The 18,417-nt window shown below is 54.5% G+C and overlaps 3 protein-coding genes, 1 long non-coding RNA gene and 4 other non-coding genes across 14 annotated transcripts; 1 reads left to right on the forward strand and 7 right to left on the reverse strand.

Moving 5' to 3' along the window:
• Positions 1 to 345: 345 nt before the first annotated feature.
• Positions 346 to 7,071, forward strand: TAF12 (TATA-box binding protein associated factor 12). The gene is made up of 6 exons (XM_068994394.1): positions 346 to 437; positions 3,237 to 3,488; positions 4,666 to 4,743; positions 5,527 to 5,641; positions 5,828 to 5,916; positions 6,602 to 7,071. The coding sequence occupies exons 2-6, from the start codon at positions 3,321 to 3,323 to the stop codon at positions 6,635 to 6,637; spliced, it is 486 nt and encodes a 161-aa protein (XP_068850495.1). The 5' UTR covers positions 346 to 437; positions 3,237 to 3,320; the 3' UTR covers positions 6,638 to 7,071.
• Positions 7,072 to 8,513: 1,442 nt separating this feature from the next.
• LOC138122031 (ras-related protein Rab-39B-like) lies at positions 8,514 to 10,005 on the reverse strand. Its single transcript, XM_069036109.1, has 2 exons — positions 9,791 to 10,005; positions 8,514 to 8,946 (listed from the first exon to the last, which is right to left on the reverse strand). Exons 1-2 carry the CDS (start codon positions 10,003 to 10,005, stop codon positions 8,514 to 8,516), a joined length of 648 nt encoding a protein of 215 aa, XP_068892210.1.
• Positions 10,006 to 10,536: 531 nt separating this feature from the next.
• On the reverse strand, positions 10,537 to 11,884 carry LOC138121845 (ras-related protein Rab-42-like). The gene is made up of 2 exons (XM_069035727.1): positions 11,631 to 11,884; positions 10,537 to 10,951 (listed from the first exon to the last, which is right to left on the reverse strand). The coding sequence occupies exons 1-2, from the start codon at positions 11,882 to 11,884 to the stop codon at positions 10,537 to 10,539; spliced, it is 669 nt and encodes a 222-aa protein (XP_068891828.1).
• A 1,101-nt stretch (positions 11,885 to 12,985) lies between these two features.
• Positions 12,986 to 16,230, reverse strand: LOC138122033 (uncharacterized). 7 transcript variants are annotated; one of them, XR_011156327.1, is made up of 5 exons: positions 16,190 to 16,230; positions 15,157 to 15,631; positions 14,570 to 14,615; positions 14,109 to 14,200; positions 12,986 to 13,464 (listed from the first exon to the last, which is right to left on the reverse strand). It is a non-coding gene; the product is annotated as an uncharacterized lncRNA (long non-coding RNA). The 7 variants fall into 7 exon arrangements; XR_011156326.1 differs by lacking the exon at positions 16,190 to 16,230 and adding an exon at positions 15,680 to 16,063 and having other exon boundaries at positions 15,157 to 15,559; XR_011156328.1 differs by lacking the exon at positions 16,190 to 16,230 and adding an exon at positions 15,680 to 16,051 and having other exon boundaries at positions 15,157 to 15,273.
• LOC138098183 (small nucleolar RNA SNORD99) lies at positions 13,594 to 13,664 on the reverse strand. The gene has a single exon (XR_011146563.1). It is a non-coding gene; the product is annotated as a small nucleolar RNA SNORD99 (small nucleolar RNA).
• Positions 14,411 to 14,527, reverse strand: LOC138098187 (small nucleolar RNA SNORA61). Its single transcript, XR_011146567.1, has one exon. It is a non-coding gene; the product is annotated as a small nucleolar RNA SNORA61 (small nucleolar RNA).
• LOC138098186 (small nucleolar RNA SNORA44) lies at positions 14,732 to 14,862 on the reverse strand. The gene has a single exon (XR_011146566.1). It is a non-coding gene; the product is annotated as a small nucleolar RNA SNORA44 (small nucleolar RNA).
• Positions 15,458 to 15,600, reverse strand: LOC138098185 (small nucleolar RNA SNORA16B/SNORA16A family). Its single transcript, XR_011146565.1, has one exon. It is a non-coding gene; the product is annotated as a small nucleolar RNA SNORA16B/SNORA16A family (small nucleolar RNA).
• Positions 16,231 to 18,417: the final 2,187 nt, after the last annotated feature.

An 18,417-nucleotide genomic window follows, 5' to 3' on the forward strand; every position in this document is an offset into this window, starting at 1 on the left:
GGGAAGCGCCAGTGCACTGTCTAGGTCACGGCGAGGGACGCCACAGACGCCAAACCTCATGTTTGTGTGTCTATTCCTTTATCCTTCCTCCTCGAGTTCCTCATTTATTATTGCCATTTCTCCCGGTTTTCCCCTAAAAAAGTGCAGTTTTCCCCGCTTTTTAGTCGGCCAGGGTTATGCAAATCGCGCAGGGCATGCTGGGCACGCCTCTTCCCTGGAGCAGCGCGGGGAGGAGGAGCGCCTTTGGCGGGAGCGCCATGGCGCGCGCGCAGGCAGAGTCGCTCCTGATTGGCGGTGGTGCGCGCGCGCGCAGGGGACTCCGCTTCCCATTGGTGGTGGCGACGGTCGGAAGCGGAAGCGCTGCCGGGTGTCGGCGGGCGGCGGAGGGAGTGCGGCGGTGGCGGCGGGGCTTCGGCGTGCCCGCGGGTCATGGGGAGGTACGGGGGGCTCGAGGGGGCTGCGCGGAGCACCTGGGGGCTCCACACCGGATGCTGCAAGTCCGGGAGGGAGTACAAGAGTGGGCGCCGAGCGGTCCTGGTGGCGGTCGGTGACCTTCGCTCTGCCCCGCGGCTCCTGGCGGGGGCGTTCTGCACGGGGAGGGGGACTCGTTCCCATCTCGGCGGTCCCCGTGGGGCTGGTGAGCGCTTTAAGCTGGGGATGTTCAGCCTGGAGAAGAGAAGGCTCCGGGGAGACTCTTAGAGCCCCTTCCATTGCCTAAAGGGGCTCCAAGAGAGCTGAAAAGGGACTTCGGACAAGGACCTGGAGGGACAGGACAAGGAGAATGGCTTCCCACTGCCAGAGGGCAGGGTTAGCTGGGATGTTGGGAAGGAATTCCTCCCTGTGAGGGTGGTGAGGCTCTGGCACAGATTGCCAGAGACTGTGGCTGCTTCATCCCTGGAATTTTCCAAGGCCAGGGGCTTGGAGCCGCCTGGTCTAGTGGAAGGTGTTCCGGTTAATGGCACGGGGTGGAATGAGATGAGCTTAGGGATTCTTCCCACCCAAACCATTCTGAGATTCTATGATTATATTTAGATATGTGGTGAAAATTACTATCGTTAATGGAAGTGGGAGCCCCCTGAGCAGTCCAGGGAATGTGCTGTTTGTCATTAACATGGATTTTAGTTACAGCTCTAACACTGTGCTGTCCCGGAGCTGAACAGGTCGTGGTACTGATTGCAGCCCCAAAACCCCCTCCTGCCCTGGAGGGAGCTGCTGCTGTGAGGGTCTGGGCTTGCCTGCACATCAGCAGGTACCAGGATACTCTGTTTCCTGGCAGAAAAAGGGAATTTGGCCATATTTTTCTTCAGGATCCTGCCAGATGCTCGTCCTCTGCAGCAGCTACTGTGTGATCTTTTCTGATGGAGAAACCTGTGGCACTGTAGTGAGGACAACTTGTGAAACTGTTTCCTCTAACCATCTTACGTACAATGGGTGATACAAAAAATACTTGGTGTTCCTGTAGGAATGAGAGTTATGTGGAAGAGGAGGAAGCCAGAGTAGGTAACGCCGACTGCTGATGTTCTGGGAAGGCTGTGGGCTATGGCTTCTCCACTCACTGGGCTCACAGCAGTTGCTGATGTAATTAAAGATCTAGACACTCAGATAGCTGTAAGTAAATGGGGCTGGCATGTGGGACTTACCCTGTGAATCTGCTCCTCCCATGAGTTTTGTGTTCAGGGATCTCAGCAGCATGTGGAGGGTGCAGTAGGATCTGGGACTAAACCAACAAAACGACTTTATGCTGCTGAAGTGCTTCTGCCCAAGGATTTTGGGGCTTTGTGTCTGAGGATTTCAGTGCTTCCTTCTCTGCATAGTGGGTAGGAATTCCTACTTTGTGGATCTGTGAAGTGAGGCATAGGGTGAACATCGAGATCGACCCCAGCTAAAACCAAGACTGAAGGTCTCTCACGATCTTCTGCTGGGCTCCTCAGCCAGAAGTGCCAGCTGAGGGATTTAGGGTGTGAGCGTGATGATTTTCCATTGTTAATTCAATTAAAATGGAGCTGGAAACTTACCGAGGGCACTGCAGAAGATTGTCTGGGATAAAAACTCCCCTCAAAGGGCTCCATGTCTGCAGGTGCATGAGTGTGCATTGGAGTGAAGCACTAAAGCAGCTGCTTCTAAGTCCTCCCATGTGCTTTCTCGTGTGGGTTTTGATATTAATTAATCCAAACAAGCTTGCTCTGATGAGGGGAAATGTCTGTTTGTAGACTAGGGAGCAGACACGGCGTGTGAGTGTCCTGTAAAGCTGGTTAAACTCTTCTCGTGAGTTCAGCCTCAGCTTCTCAGCTATCTCTGGCCCCACCACAAGAGACTTTGCCATCAAACCATTCCTTAAACTCTCTTTCCCAGTGACAGACCCATCACTGCTGCCCACGGTGGTTGTGGTAGTGGAAGGTGCAGGGTTTGGATGAATTTCCTGTCACAAACCAGTGAAGACAGAGCAAAACTTCATTGAGCCTGGGGCTTAGAGTAGAAACAGAGGAGGTGCCAGTCAGTGTTCACCCCGTGAGCAACACCCTGAGTAACTCCAGCACCTGGAGGATCTGCGTAACCACACAATCTACTTGTGGTTCCCCACTGGGAGCTCCGTAAATCCCACTCCATTTCCTGTGGCTCTCAGTTGCCTGGTGTGGGAGGAACAAGGGGCAGGTGCGGGCACACATGTGTTCCTCCCCCTCTGAGCACCAGATTGTGCTCTCAGAACCCAGAATGAACCGATGTTGTCAATCCCAGGTGGAGGGGTCACTGCAGGCTGGGCTGTGAGCATGATGCTGCCAAAAACAAGACCCCCACCCTGTGGAGACCCCAGGGAAGCTGGGCCCTGCCTTCTCTCCAGGGCTTTGGACTGTAGAGATGAGAGATCCCATGCTGCTGCAGCAGGAACGAGCTATGTCCTGCAGTTAAATCTGCTCTGAGTGCTCTGTTCTTTGTGGGAAATGGGTTCAGGAAGGCCATGTGGGGGTGGATGTGAGGGGGTTCAGCTCAAGGGATGAATGGGTGGGTGGATCAGTGCTTCTGTCGCCAGCGTGCTTCTGTAAAACTTCATTTTCCGTACACCAGGGAAAGTTTTCTCTGCTACTAAGCATCACTTCTCCCTTCATGCTGTGAGCAGAGATTCCTGATCTATAAGCTTCAGGCCCCGTCAGAACACTGCAGTTTTCTCTGGACAAAGACCTGCTCATCCTGCTGAATTCCTTCTGTTTGCTAACCATGGATTTCCTCTCCCTTTCCAGTTGATTGGTTTGGATCACTACAACCCCAAGGAGAAGCAGGACCTAGACAAGCTTTATGATCTAAAACCTAAAACCTGACAGATTATGAACCAGTTTGGCCCTTCTACCTTGATCAACCTCTCCAACTTCTCCTCGATCAAGCCGGAACCAGCCAGCACCCCCCCCCAGAGCTCCATGGCCAACAGCACCACTGTGGCAAAGATGCCAGGAACGCCCAGCGGAGGAGGGCGGCTCAGTCCTGAAAGCAACCAGGTAATTCCATCCCCAACTTTGGGACAGCAGGGATGATGCTCAGGCATCACGGACTTGCCTGTGGCTTCATTCGCCTTCTTTCAATCACCAGCAGAAATACAATGTTTATTAAAGTATCAGTTACTGAGCCAGCAAAACTTCCTCGCAGAGTTCCTCCCTCCCAGGTGCTTCCTGGCTGGATGGGGTTTGGATGCTGTGGGTGTAGAGGTTTTTCCAGTCTTAGGAAAATGTGTATTGGGGTGTGCCAGGGGAAGTTATTTCTAAATGGGGTTTAGATGGGAGAAGTATGGGGAGAAATGGGTGGTGAGGTGCAGGTTGCCCAGAGAAGCTGTGGCTGCCCCATCCTTGGGAGTGTCCAAGGCCAGGTTGGATGGGGCTTGGAGCCACCTGGGACAGCGGAAGGTGTCCCTGCCCGTGGCAGGGGGTGGAATGGGATGAGCTTTAAGGTCCCTTCCAACCCAACCTGGCATGGAGCCTTCAATCCGCATAAAACGTAGTGCTGCCCAGGGAATGCCCTGGCATTGCTCCCTGATGGCTTGGCTGGCACCCAGACTCTTGGGAAGTGCACTACACCCCAGCACAAAACAGCCACAGCAGTGAGGGAACAAGGAAGGTCAGGAATTTCCCATCTGTGCCTGGTTGACCTGACCAGGCTGACAACTTCCATCCATATCTTTTAAGACTCGGCATCCTGTTGTTCAGCTCAGTGTGGTTTCTGCTCCCTGCCACGTCTGACTGTGCTGGAATAACCTAGCACTCCCACATCTCTGTTTTCCATGTGAAGCACTAAAGCTGATAAGCGCTAGAGCCATGGAAATGCTTCCCTCGTGCCCTGAGCACAACTTTAGTCACTGATACATATTGCACTTGCAGTCTGCATCCTAACGCTTGTAGTTTTGCCTTTCTACTCCTTGCCAGCAGCATTTTAGTGCTGGTAACATTTATTCTGGCTGCCACACTCCAGTCATGTCCAGAGCAACCACTGGTGCTTGAAAATGACTCCTTAACACCTGATATTTCTTATCTCTGCCATTCCTGAGCTGATAGACTGTGTCAACAGTGTGACTCGGCCCTGGGGGCACAGGGGAGGAGGTGTTTGTGGTTGTGGCTGTGCTCTGTGGGCAGCTTCTTTGCTGGAACAGGGCAGTAAATCCTTCCTCTCCTCCCACACGCTCAGGTTTTAACCAAGAAGAAATTGCAGGACCTGGTGCGTGAGGTGGATCCGAACGAGCAGCTGGATGAAGATGTGGAAGAAGTAGGTTCCAAGCTATAGAAGAGACTGCAGAAAGAGCTATTTTGGGATTTGTCACGGATCAGTGGCCCTTTGTCCAAGGAGGGAGCGTTGGTTCATTTAACACCTGTTTTCCCATGCAGCCTTCAGCCATCCCTGTTTTTCTGCATCCCAGTACCAAAAAAGCTTCTAAAATTGCAATTGCAGCAAAGATCTATGAAATCCACTCCTTTGAGTGGAGTTTTGGACACCACAATACAAGAAAGATCTAAAGCTATTAGAGGGCGCCCAAAGGAGGCTCTGGAGATGGGGAAGGATTGGGAGGAACCACAGGAGGAGCGGCTGAAGGCACTTGGTGTGTCCAGCTGGAGCAGAGGACACTGAGGGCAGAGCTCAGCGGGGGCTGCGGCTCCTCCCGAGGGGCAGCTCCGATCTCTGCTCCTGGGCCAGGGACAGCACCCAGGGAGCGGCTGGAGCTGGGCCAGGGCAGGCTCAGGCTGGAGAGCAGGGAAAGGTTCTTCCCCCAGAGGGTGCTGGGGCACTGAACAGGCTCCCCAGACAATGCCAGCTCCCCAGGTGGCCAGAGCTCGAGGAGCATTTGGACAATGCTCTCAGGCACAGGATGGAGGTTGCTGGGGTGTCCTGTGCAGGGCCAGGAGCTGGCCTGGATGACCCTTTTGGGTCCCTCCCAATTCAGGACATTCTGTACTTCTAAATACCAGCTTCTGATGGCTTGTTTTCATCTTCCCACATAATTTCAGCTGCTCAGTGCTGACCAGGCTGGTTGTTGCCCTTGTTCCACCACAGATGCTGCTACAGATCGCCGATGACTTCATCGAGAGCGTGGTGACAGCTGCCTGCCAGCTCGCGCGGCATCGCAAGTCCAACACCCTGGAAGTGAAAGATGTCCAGTTGCACCTTGGTGAGTGACTTTTTATCTGTTTTTTCCTCTCTACCCCCAGCTCTCAGCTCTTCCTGGAGTCGGGGCACAGCTGTGGTGCTGTGGTGGAAACCTGTGAGTAGATAATGCATCCCTGCACATGGCAGGGGGTTGGAACTGGATGAGCTTTAATGTCTATTCCGTCTCAAACCATTCTGTGAATTCCAGAGCGTCAGTGGAACATGTGGATCCCGGGCTTTGGTTCTGAAGAAATCAGGCCCTACAAAAAAGCCTGCACTACAGAAGCTCACAAACAGGTAAGGAGCCCTCACAACACCAGGAATCACATAGAAGGCTGATACAGGGATGGTGGTCATGACCTCCTGGCACTGTGAATTTGTGGCCTCTTCCAAGTGATTCGGACTGGAAATGACTTCCCGGGCCTCCTGACCTGTTTGTGCAGAGGTTTGAGGTTGCTGTGTCTCCTTGGCTATGTTGGCTTTGCCCAAAGAGAAGCAGCAGCTCTTGGTGCTGAGGGGCTTGGGAGGCTTAAAACCAGCTGGGAGCTGCACACAGACACTTCTCAGCTGCCCCTGGCAGCTCCATCTCTGTGCAAAGGGACTGTGAAAACACCCTTAATTTTGCTTTAAAGCTGCATTGGGCCATTGCTTTTTAAGCCATGGTCAGAGCCTAGAAGGAACAGCCCTGCGGTGGGTTCATGGGTGATGCTGCAGCTCCCAGTGGGCAAAGAGGGGGGGCCTTGAGATGGGCTTTGATCCCACCGCCCCGGGGTGCCAAGTGGAGCAGCACAGACACTTCCTTCTGCTCTGGCTCCAGCCTGGGACCCCATTAAGATTCAAACAGACCTGAAAGACTTGTGTGGAAGCAAGTCAGGCAGCGTCCTGGGAGCTCCTGGGATGCCTTTGTTCCTGCTGTGAGTGGTTGTGCAGTCACCTGCTCTGAGCTGCTCGGCTTCCCATGGTTTTCCCTCTCTTGTTGCAGAGAATGGCACTGATCCGCAAAACTACCAAGAAATAGCCCCTGGGTAGAGCCAGAGACGCCGCCAGTGCAGTTTGGGATACCTGCCTCTCCACTGAAGCCTCCACGATGTCACCTGTGGGATATTTTTTTTAATGCTTTACAGAGAAGCATCTATTTTTTACTAACGGTGCAGCAATATCTTGACTTGATGAGGAGACCTGCCAAAAACATTCTACACCCTGTTCCTCGTTCCTCCTCAGAGTGCGACATATCTCAAACAGAGACTTTTATTTGTGACTTGAAAGTGGTTTATTGTACAAGTGATTATCCAAGGGACAGAGCATTTGATCGTGTGTGGGACAGTATTAGAAGCATCTGTAGAGGTTTTTGTTTCCTCCTTCCTGCCCCTACCTGCTCCAGTACTTTGTAATGTCAGTGTTTATATAAATACTTGCGTTTGTTTTACATGAATAAAGAAATTATTAATCTAAGATCCTGGCATAGACTTGTGCTCTTCAGGCAGCGTTGCATGGGGATGGTAGGGGCAGGGTCCCTGCCACCTCGGCTCTGTGTATGGTGCTGTTCTATGGGAGATCTGGGAGTTTATGGCGAGCAGAATCGTGGAATATCCTGAGCTGGAATGGATTCCCAAGGATTGTTGAGTTCAGCTCCTGGCCCTGCCCAGGACACCCCACCCAATGCTCGGAGCATTGTCTAACGCTCTCTGGAGCCGTGGCAGCCTTGGCGCCATGACCATTCCCTGGGGAGCCTGTTCAATGCCCGAGTACCCTCTAGTGGAAGAACTTTTTCCTAATATGCAGTCTATCCCTCCCCTGACACAGCTTTAGCTCTTCCCTCAGGTCCCGTCCCTGGTCACAGGGAGCGGAGATTGGAGGTGTCCCTTGGGAGGAGCTGCAGACTCCGGTGAGTCTCTCCTGTTTCCTCCAGGCTGAACAGACCAAGTGGCCTCAGCTGCTCTTCCAAAGGTTTCCCCTCCAGACCCTTCCAAGACCGCAAGGATCTGGCCAGTTCCTCACCTGCCAGTCAGGGTGGACAGGTCACTTCCCTCCTGACCTCCAACCCAGGGCAGAGTCCCTTCCCCATCTCTGGGATATTTGGACTGTTGGGAGGGGGATGTTGTGACAGGGCAGGAAGTCAAGATCCCCCTGGTTCTGTCTGTGCCTGGACATTGAAAACGAAGGCCACATGCCCTTGCCTGTTCCTGCTGCTCTGCTCAGACCTCAGGGAAGCTGCAGGGGCTGTTGTGGGGATGAGGGAGTTGACAGCACTGCAAACCCTCGCACGACGGGGAGGCTCCTGCAGCCCTGGGCAGAGCTGGGCTCATCCTCCCTGCCCAGCTCTCTGGAAGTTCCCGGTACCCACAGGGGAAACCAGGGTGGGTGAAGCGATTGCAGGACCATCCTGGGCTCACTCCTCTCCTCACGTCACTGCTGGATGAGGAGCCTGGGGAGCTCCTTTCTACAGCCTTGTAGAGAGGGTTTTTTTGCAAATTATATTGTATGAAGATTAATCTAAAAGGGAAAGTGGGCACTTCCTCAGAATGGCATGTGGTTATTTTTGCTTTGGACTCAACTAGGCATGTACTCAGGCAGACACATCATCTGAGTTCCATGATAAATTTGTCACTTTTAATTCTATTTGGGAAGACAAAGAATTTAGGGCTTTATGATTTGGGTCTCAGTACAGGAGAGAATAGGGGAAGGGGCTGACGCTGACCTCTGCAGGCCTGTGAAGTCCCACCTGGAGACTTCACCCTTCCAACACGCTTCCTCTTTCCCAGGAAAACACAGGCAGGCAGAGGGTGACCAGGGGTATTTAATGTGGCCGTGCTGCTCCTGCCTGTGCCTGACTGCTCCATATCCACTTCCCCTCCTGAGCCTAGCATGTCCCTGCCCTGCCAGTGTCCCCAGCTCTAGCACAAGCATCTCTTCTGCTTCTCCTCCTTCTCCAGCCCCTGAGCCTTGGGCAGCACCGGCAGTGGGACGCTGCTCTTCACCCCGTCCCATGCCTCAGTGGCCACCAACCGCCCCGTCTGCAGCGCTTGGTAAATGGCCACTGTCAGCATCTGGAAGGCCTGGACCACATTGGAGGCATCCTTGGCTGAGGTCTCCACGTACTGGACACCCAGCGAGGCCGCCAACTTCCCTGCCTCCCTCTGGCCCACCTGGCGCTGCCCAGCCAGGTCACTCTTGTGCCCCACCAGCAGGAAGACCATGCGGAAGGGCTGGATCGTGTCAGTCACCTCCTGGTGCCATCGCCGGATGCTCTCAAAGGATGCGCGGTTGGTGAGGTCAAAGAGCAGCATCCCCCCGGCCGAGTTGCGGTAGTAGGAGCGAGTCACAGACCTGGGGTGCCAAGAGCAGGGGAGGTGAGCGGCCCCCAGGGTTTCCTGTGCCACCTTGGGCAGCATGTTCCCTGCGTGCAGAGCAGGCCTGGCTAGGACCTGCTCCTGCAAGTGGCACCTTGCGTGCAGAGCACCATGAGAGGGAGGAGAATCAGCCTTTTGCTGTATCAATAAGAGCTCCAGGGGCAGCTCTGTCCCTGCTCAGCCACCAAAGCTCATCTGTCTCCTGCAGCCACAGCCCCCAAGTGCTCCTGTGTCTGCAGCCATGTCCACAGGGCTGCACCATCCCTGCTGCCACAGTCCTGGAGCTCTCCCATCCCTACTGTCACGGTCCTGGAGCTCTTCTGTCCCTGCTGCCATGTTCTCAGTACTTTCCCATCTCTGCTACAACAGTCTTGGAACTCTCCCATTCCTGCAAACCCAGATCTGCCACTCTCCCATCCCCTGCAGCCACATCTCCCAAACTTTCCTGTCCCCAGGAGCTGCCTGGCTGGTGCAGACAGCCCCACAGTGAGGTGTGAAGGCTCCTGGCAGCTGAGGAAGATGTTTTGCCCAGCACCCAGGAGGCTCCCAGCTGTTCCCCAGCCCCTCTGCAGCTGGTGTGGCAGGGGGGGTTCTTGGGGGAGTCCTGTACCCCCTTCAGAGCTGGAGCAAGGGCTTACAAGGCAGTCCCAAGCATTCCTTTCCCTTGGCTTTGGCTTCTGGCATGGTGGTTCCTCACCCAAAGGGACCAGTGGGAACACAGCCACATCGAGGACCTCCCTGGGCTTGGAATCACAACATTCCACTCCAAGTCTGGAGGGGGACACCCATCTCCACCACCCCTCCCCACCACATGGACCCACCTGAACCTCTCCTGCCCAGCTGTGTCCCAGAACTGCAGCTTCACTCGCAGCCCTGGCTCCAGCTCCACGAATTGGACGTAGAAGTCCACCCCCACCGTCTGGTTGACAGCGTCCAGGAAGACGCCCTCGGTGTAACGCCGGAGCAGTGAGGATTTCCCCACAGTCGAGTCCCCCAGCATGATCACCCGGAACTGGTACTGCCATCGTTGCTCCATCGGTGCCTCTGCCGGCTGCCAGGACCCGCCACCCCCGCACCAGGAGCGTGCTCAGGCAGGCAGGGAACTCCTCCACCCAGGAGGCGTTCCCAGCACCATTGGTGCTGTGCGGCCCCTTTGGAGCCCCTTTGTCCCCTTTATTTTGGCTCCATCCAGCTGGAAGCACTCGGGGGTGCTTGCTCCCATTTTCCTACAGACAGGAGACCCAGAAAAGTGTCACAGACAAGGGGGGCTGTTACCCCACCAGCGATGACCCCCAAAGCAGAGGATCTCCCATGCCATGGGTTGAATGCTGTGCCCCTGCCTGGGATGTAGTGTTTGGCATAGCCTTTATTTAGTGTGGAAAAGTCTTAGATTTATTAAAAACTCTCCTACACCAGAGTATTATTTTTTCAGAGAACTCAGATTAAGGTCTGAAATAAACCCAAGCCCAGGTGGGAGACCCAACCTCATAATTACCCAAGAGCTGCAGGTGCTGGGTGGAGAGAGAAGCATCCCCATGAGTCGGGGTCCCATGTCCCTTTAGCCCCATCAGCACCGGCAGCGCTCCTGGGGCTCCCTCCATGCCGTGGGCTGGCGGCGGCTCTGGCTGGAGATGAGCCTGATGCCATCACATCCCTGGTGTGGGGCAAGGATCCCCCGGCCCAGCGCCTGCTGGATACCCCCAGCCAGAGTCTGGAAGGCCAACTCCACGTTAACGTTGCTGCGGGCCGAGGTCTCCACGAAGGCCATGCCCAGGGTGGCAGCGAGGCGTCCAGCCTCCTCTGCCGATACGGCTCGCTCGGCCACCAGGTCACACTTGTGTCCCACCAGGACGAAGGCAGGCGGTTGGTCCCCCGCAGCCTCGTGGTACCACTCGGGGACGTGCTCAAAAGATGCCCGGTTGGTGAGGTCAAACACCAACAGCACCCCCGCCGCACTCCGGTAGAAGGACCTGGTGATGGATCTGGGCATACCCAGCAGGGTTTCAAAGGATACTGGGGAGCTCCCACACCGACAACCCTCAGATGGGGCTTGGGAGATTTTTGGGTGACAGATTGGACCTCAGGAGTGGGAAAGAGAGACCTGTCTTGGCCATTTAAACTCCTCTTTTCTGTTCAGTATCCCTCTCCCCAGACTGGAGGGCTCCAGAGAAGACTTGTGGGGGTTTCAAGGACTCTGTGGTATCATTATCCCTCCAACAGCCCTGGATGCAGTAGGGATGGGGCAGCCCTGGACAGGAACAGGGCATCCCCAGACCAACCCTGGGGTCTCTGAAAGGTTCCCAGGGATGGGGAGCCCAACTCCAGCCATAGCACTTGGCTCTTCAGCCCTTTGCGCCCCATTTGAGCCTCTCTCACACTCCCAGGTGCTCCTGGCTCCAGACTGATGCAATCAGGAAAGAAACCACCCAGCCCCAGCTCGCAGGCACACTGCGACCAGCACCCGGCCCTGCTCCCTTGGCTGCCCCCCTAAATAGCTTCGGTGTCGCTGCCAAATCAGCACAAGGTGTCACTGGTCCCTAAAGCAGCACTGTCCCAGGGAGCCATCGCTGCCTGTCCCTGCACGCCCGGCCAGGGATTTACAAACACCCCAGGGTGGGAGGATAACTCAGTGGGGTGCTGGGGTCCGCATACCCGCCTCACCTGAACCTCTCCTGGCCAGCTGTGTCCCAGAGCTGCAGCTTGGCCTTGCCGGTGGGTGGCATCAGGACAGTCCGGCTGTAGAACTCGACGCCGACGGTGGGGCCGGAGGTGGCCACCGCACCAGGACCCCCACCCGGCCCCTCAGCGAAGCAGCGCAGCAGCGAGGACTTGCCCACGGCCGCGTCCCCCAGCACGATGATGCGGAATTGGAAGTGTCTCTCGGGATCCTGGGGGGAATCTGTCACTGTCTCCATGGCTGAGCTGGCCGGATCCCGACCCACCGCGTTCCTGCTGTGCTGGCGGCGACAGGACAGGTCTCCACCCTTGTCCCTACCCCACCTGGGGACAGGGACGGCTCTGGCCCCGCAGTAACCCGGGCGGACGAACAAACTGTCCCAGGGAGGGAGCAGTTGCCAGCTCCGTCCTCATCCTTCCCGGTAACCCTGAGGAAAAGAGGGTTAAGTCTTCTTCCCAGGCGTACATACAAAAAAAAGGTTTGGGGAGCTGCTGCATAGTTCTTTTAACCACTTAGGAAAAACACTGAGTTAAGTGACTTGCCTTTTTAATTCCCCTGTTTTTAAAACTTTTTTTTCCATTTGCCTGCTTCCCAACCACCAGGTTCCAAAACACAAATCCCAGCAACAGCCCAACATTTTAAATTTTAGCAGCAACACAGGTTCAGCTCTAATCACTTCCTTGCAACATAATGGCACTTCAGTCTTTGTTGTCGCCGGGATGTTTAGTGTTGCCACATGCCAGCTCTGTCACCCTGGCTTTGGTGACAACAGGGACAGCCAGGCTGTGAGTGCACACTCACTGGTGTCCCCCAGAAGCCAAGATCCTGGGAGACGCTCCACAGGGAAGGGGCTCTCAAGACCCGCAGGTCAGAGACCAGAAGAGTCAGAGGCACCAGCTCCATATTCCAGGACAAAGTACTCTTGGCAGCCAGGTCACCTCGGGTGCAGGAGCTTTGCCACAGCCCAGCCATCCAGGGACAGGAAACGAAAGCAGCTCCAACTCAAGAGGCTGGGGTTCCCCACAACCCATTTTTCTCCATGGTGAGAAAACAAGCAACCAGAATCACCAAGGCTCCAGCTGAGGGTGTTGGAACACCCCAGGGTTGCAGGAGCCCCTCCAGCACCTCCGTGAAGGCCCAGGTGTGTTTCTGCATTCCAGGGACGACTGCTGAGGGCTGTGGGGGACACCCCCTGTGGCAGGTGCTGCAGCAAGGACAGGAACTTGCCCCTGAGAACTGGTGAGCACCACTGGAAGGGGATGCTCAGATTCCCTGGCTCAGAGCCAGCCCAGCCTCACCCCATCCCCATGCAACCCAAACACGGGACACACCACGAGGATCTGAAGTAATTGCATTTATTCAAACTCTTATCACAGGGAGAATATTCCAAGTTGGAAGGGACTCACAGGAATCATTGACTCCAACTCTTAACTGAATGGCCCATACAGGGATCAAACCCACCCCCCTTGGCATTATTGGTGCTGTGCTCTAACAAAGTATATCCAGATATATTCAGATATATACATCCAGTATATCCAGACCCTCTCCTGAGAAAACTCCAGGGAACAGACTGTTCTTCTATGTGGAGCATCTGAACAGGAGCTTGAGCAACACCTGGAGCCAAACCAGTTCCACCACCTTCCAGTGCAGGTGAGTGGAGCCCAGAATTGGCTGATCCCCCTTGGTGGAGCTCACAGCTCAGGAAGGAGCCAGGATCTGGCTCTGCAGAGCTCCCACTTCCAGAGGAGAGGGCTGGGAAAGAACAGTCTGGCACTGCAGCACCAAGTCTCTCAGGGATGGCTCACCCTCTGCTTAGACCTGAAAAAAAGGGATAAAAAAGAATCCAGCTGAGTGATGAGCAGTTGGGTTCAGTGCTGTGTCAGATTCCATCTACGTTCTGCAACTCCTGGATGTTCCCACTGTGCCCTGTGGTTTTGGGTAGCTCATGCCTGGCCTCAGCCCCATATCCGCAGGACTCATCCAACAGTCTCCAGACTCAGGAGTCATCATGGACCAGGCTGCACTGCCACTGATCTCACCCACACCCTACCCCACAGATCACAACTCTGGCCAATTAAAAACCTCCGAAATGAGGTTGATCATTCCCACCTGCACAGTCCAGGTAAAAAACTGGCCACTTCCAGCACAGGCACAGTCAGCTCGAACTGTTCCCTGTCCTCCAGACCCCACTCCAGATCATGCAATCCCAGAATGGTCTGGGTTAGAAGGCACCTTAGAAGCTCACCCTGTTCCACCTGCTGCCATGGGCAGGGACACCTTCCAGCAGACCAGGTTGCCCTAAGCCCCATCCATCCTGGCCCTGGACACTTCAGGAACGGGGCAGCCACAGCTTCTCTGGGCAACCAGGGCCTCCCCACCCTCACAGCCAAGAAATTCCTCCCAGTATCTAGTTTAAACTTACTGCCCATCCCAACACCAGGAGTTCCCCAGAGGACACTCACATGCTCCACACTGCAGCTTCCCCACAACTCAGGTCCTATGGGAAGCAAGCTGAAGCCCTTGGGACAGGGCTCACCCTTTTCCAGAGTAACTGCTGAAAAAATTGAACCAGAGTTTAATGCCTGAAGCCGATGGGTCGCTGTAAATCCATAGCTCAGATTCTTCCAACAAATCTCAGCCCTCCAACCCTCACGGCACCTCTGCCCCCTGTGCCCAACGTTTATCCCTTTTCCTGACCAGGGGTTTTCTTCCCAACCAGACTTCCCAAAACAGTGAGGCTGGCACAGCCTGTCTTCCTAGTGGCCCCTCTCAGCACAGGACACACCTGCAGAGAGCCCAAGACCAGCATGAATTTTACTCTTCCTCCTTTTTCGACCACAAGATCGGTATTCAGATCTGATGGGAAAGGGATTTGGAGGGATGGGCTGTGGAGTTCTAACAAGGATACTTACTACCTTCTCACCTGGGTTTATCCATCAGATGGGTGAGCTCTGGAACACCCAGGACCCCTGGAAGACATCACAACATACCCCCAATATCAGCAGTGGGCTGCAGACTGATGTGGACAAAGCCCTGACTCATCCCACCCTGAAAGCACAAGCAAGAAACAGCCTAACTCCCAAAAATGTATTGGAGGGGTGAGTGACAGCCACAGGCAGAAGAGGCCCAGCAGTCAAAGACCTTCCTATTGCTCTGGCATGTTGTTGGAGACCTGCAGCTACTGCGTGGAGCCACAGCTCTTGGATAAACATGCACGCAAATACGGAATTTATCCAGTAAAGTCTGTGACAGAGTGATTGACTGGCTCTGGATCAGGTTTGATTCCTAGTTCTGCCTCTAGCCAGGCCCAGAGAGAGGAATTGCCCTTATCTCACCCACACAAGACCTGGATGGAGCAAGAACTAAGGGAGTTTGCAAGGCCCAGCCCCAAGGACAAGCCCTATGAAGGATCCATGGCCTTGGAACAGCACGTGATGGCACTGTCCGATAGCAGACGGGCAGGAAACGCTGCTGATTCCTGCTCTGGCCCAGGGAGGCCACAAAACCTACCAAATTCTCAGCCCAAGGGAGGACTCCAGAACCTGGATCGCCCATCTCATCTGCTCAAAGCTGAGGCTGTCACCAGCCATCCCATGCTCCAGGATCACCTTCTATACCAGAATGCTGCTGGGGAAGAAGAGAATCCTGAGCTTTAAGTAAATTACAAAAAAAGTAAATTAAAACAAAACTACAGACAGGATATCTAGCCCCCCCCATCCCCCCCCGCGCATCAGTTGGAACCCCAGGGGCAGGGATTTGCGGCAGCTGTCTGCTTCCAGCAGACCAGTAACCACCCCTAGCCCACGGCGGGCCGTGTACTTTCCCGAAATGTTGCCGGACAGCTACGAAGGCTCCAACTGAGCGGCGACCGTCGAGGAAAATCCCTTTGCTCTCGGCTCCTTTTTGACCGCATCTGCCACAGCACCGACAGACGCAGCTTCGATAGGGCCGGGCGGGTCCGCAGGGCTCTTCCGCCCGCCGCCGCCTGTGCCGGGACAGGGGATTAGCTCAGCCTCAGGGGTCCCTCACTCACCCGGGGCCGGGCCGGAGGGCGGGAACAACGCCGCGCTGCCCTTCGCAGCCTTCGGAGCGCACCGAAGCGCCACCGCCGGGCGCCATGGCCACGGGGTGCCGATGCGGCGGAGCCGAGCGGCGGGAGCGCCGCGGGGTCGAAGGATGCCGGTGGATGGTCCCGGATGGGCCCCGCACCGCCACCCCACCTCGCCGCCATAGCCGAGAGAGACGGAAGTCGGCCCGAGGCCATGTTTTATAGTGCTGAGGTACGGGCTCCGATTGGCTGCCGGTGCCCGGCCCTCCCGCAGAGGCCTCTGGGAGTTGTAGATCGCGCTGCTTACAGCCCCCGCCACCGTTCGTCCGTTCGTCCGTCCGTCCGTCCGTTCGTTCGTTCGTTCGTTCGTTCGTTCGTTCGTTCGTTCGTTCCTTCCTTCCTTCCTTCCTTCCTTCCCTCCCTCCCTCCCTCCCTCCTTCCCCCCTTCCCCTCCATCCCATCCCAAAGGATAAACAAGCCCCGCAAACAACCTACCCATGGCAGCGGGTGGAATGAGATGAGCTTTCAGGCCCCTCCCAACCCAAACTATGTCATGATCCCGTGATTCACAACCCCCACCAGCACTGGGAGAAGCTGCACACCCCCTCCCCACCTAAATGAGTCTCCAGGCCGGGTGGCGCAAGCACAATTTGTCTCTCCTCCTTTATGCAAGGTGCACACCAGGGGTTGCTCTTGGAAAAGCTGAAGGCAGCAGCTGCCTTTCCCCTACTCCTTCCTCCCTTTTGGAACATGGAGGGAACACTTCATCCTCGGAAATAGAAGGAAAGGTTCTTGGAAACAGAAGTCTGTTTGCCAACACAATACCTCTGTAAGGCTTCTGGCTCATGATCCATAATCCGTGGAAAGGATTTTAAATGGGAGCACCTGCCAACGGGCTCGAAGGGAGTGCTGGAACAGCTGCTGGTGCTGATGCGGAAAGCACAGCCATTGTGGGAAATCAGCCAAAAAAGCCCGAGACTGCTTCCTGCCCATGCCCTGGAGAAAGGGCAAAAATGATGGTCATTTTTTGATCTGTTCTGAGCAAATGAACAGATGAAAAAACTCCCAGTGTTCAGTAATGGCCTTTTGAGCTGGTAATTCCCTCCAAACACGCCAGATCAGCAACAAAATAAACCCTCAGCTATTTAAAGCCAAGTCTGGGAACGAGCCCCAAACTTTCTATGGCCAAATCCTCCCCAAGACAGCCCTTGCCAAAGCTGGCATGGATAAGGTACAAGCAGCTGCTCCCGTTCTCCTCCTCCATGGATCTCACAGCTGCTCCGCCAAGTTACGAGGCAATCCCTGGAGTCTCCTTGGCACAGCCATTTGTACAATGTGAGCCTAGAAATCATGTCAAATCCTAGGGCAGGGTAGAACCTGGGAAATCACTGTAGGAAAAAACCATCAACCTTCCCCAAAAATTCAAACCTTCACAAACACTGTTTGGGAAGAGACTCTTCCAAATGCTGAACTCGGAGAATCCCCGAAGAGCAGAAATGAAAAGCACTGGATGCCCAGCAGACCTCAGCCTGCCATGACAAGATGGATAGAGATCCAAGAGGGGCAAAGAAAATCCCACTGCATGTCCATGGTCAATGAAGCACATGCTGGAAGAGGCTGCAGTTCCCAGCACCTGACAGGTGGGACCAGACAATGCACAGGGATGTGAAAACTATCAGTAGGGAAAAGCAGGTGTGCATTAGTGATCCAGGTGGATTGTTGTACCTGTAGCTCCCTGGGACACATCAAGGGGACAAACCAAGTCCCGGGCATGGTTAGCTCTCAATCTCTATCACCTTAGCTGTGTTATCCACCACTGCTTTTTCCCTGGAAATTTTACAGCAGAAGCAGCATGATATTTGAATTATAGACTCATGGGACATGCTGACTTGGAAGGGACCCACAAGGATCATCAGGCCCAACAGTCCTGCACAGAACACTCCAAGAATCCCACCTCGTGCCTGGGAAAAATGAGTGTGTGCCAAGCAGGACCCCAAACCCCTTCTTAAAAACACTGACTGCACTTGGAAAAACCATTTTGACTTGGAATAACTGCTAAGGAAGAAAAAAAAGGAGATATTTTCTGAAGAAATGCTCTAACCAGGAAAAAAGGGAAAGTGAGCTCTGTCCGTGACATTTCCTGAAGCAGCTCTATCAGTTTCTACTATTGCATTTCAAATTCGTACCCCATCCTGCCACTGAATTAGTTTCATGTTTAAGCAAATCCCAAGTTAAATCCAGAAACTGGTGTATCCAGTATGCTTTACAAGATCACTGGGAGATAGCAAGGCTGGAAGGTAAAAATTCCTCTCAGATCCTGTTTAGCAAAAGCTGAGGATTAACAAGCCAGTAATGAGAAACCCAGTACAGGAAGATTAGAGTCAAATATTTATCTCTGTTCCTCAAAAGGGATTCAGAGAAATTCCTAAGGGTGTTGTGTATGTCTCAGTGTGTGGGATATGAACCCATCTCCAGAAACTGATTTAAGTAACAGGAATTTTCTCTAGTCAGACTCACATGGGAAAAAAAATAAAATAAAAATCACCGTCAGCCCCTTTCAGCCCTCTCATCTATACATTTGCTAAAGAAATGCCTCCAGACTCCTCATCCCTTTGGAAGGATCGCCCCCAGGCCAGCCCGATGTGTATTGTCAAGCTTTTAATTAAACACAGGCTAGTGACAAAAGGCCACCCCACAGCCTCAGAGCTCAGCCTTTGGAAATC

The sequence above is a fragment of the Aphelocoma coerulescens genome, chromosome 23 (genome assembly GCF_041296385.1).
Source record: "Aphelocoma coerulescens isolate FSJ_1873_10779 chromosome 23, UR_Acoe_1.0, whole genome shotgun sequence".
In the NCBI taxonomy this organism is placed as follows: domain Eukaryota; kingdom Metazoa; phylum Chordata; class Aves; order Passeriformes; family Corvidae; genus Aphelocoma; species Aphelocoma coerulescens.

Coding starts and splice junctions, on each gene's coding strand:
- TAF12 (XM_068994394.1), top strand. CDS start 3,321: ATGAACCAGTTTGGCCCTTCTACCTTGATCAACCTCTCCAACTTCTCC. Junction 5,642..5,827: donor AGATGTCCAGTTGCACCTTG/GTGAGTGACTTT, acceptor TGTGAATTCCAG/AGCGTCAGTGGAACATGTGG. Junction 5,917..6,601: donor CTACAGAAGCTCACAAACAG/GTAAGGAGCCCT, acceptor CTCTTGTTGCAG/AGAATGGCACTGATCCGCAA.
- LOC138122031 (XM_069036109.1), bottom strand. CDS start 10,005: ATGGAGCAACGATGGCAGTACCAGTTCCGGGTGATCATGCTGGGGGAC. Junction 8,947..9,790: donor GCTGGGCAGGAGAGGTTCAG/GTGGGTCCATGT, acceptor TTGGCACCCCAG/GTCTGTGACTCGCTCCTACT.
- LOC138121845 (XM_069035727.1), bottom strand. CDS start 11,884: ATGGAGACAGTGACAGATTCCCCCCAGGATCCCGAGAGACACTTCCAA. Junction 10,952..11,630: donor GCTGGCCAGGAGAGGTTCAG/GTGAGGCGGGTA, acceptor GGGTATGCCCAG/ATCCATCACCAGGTCCTTCT.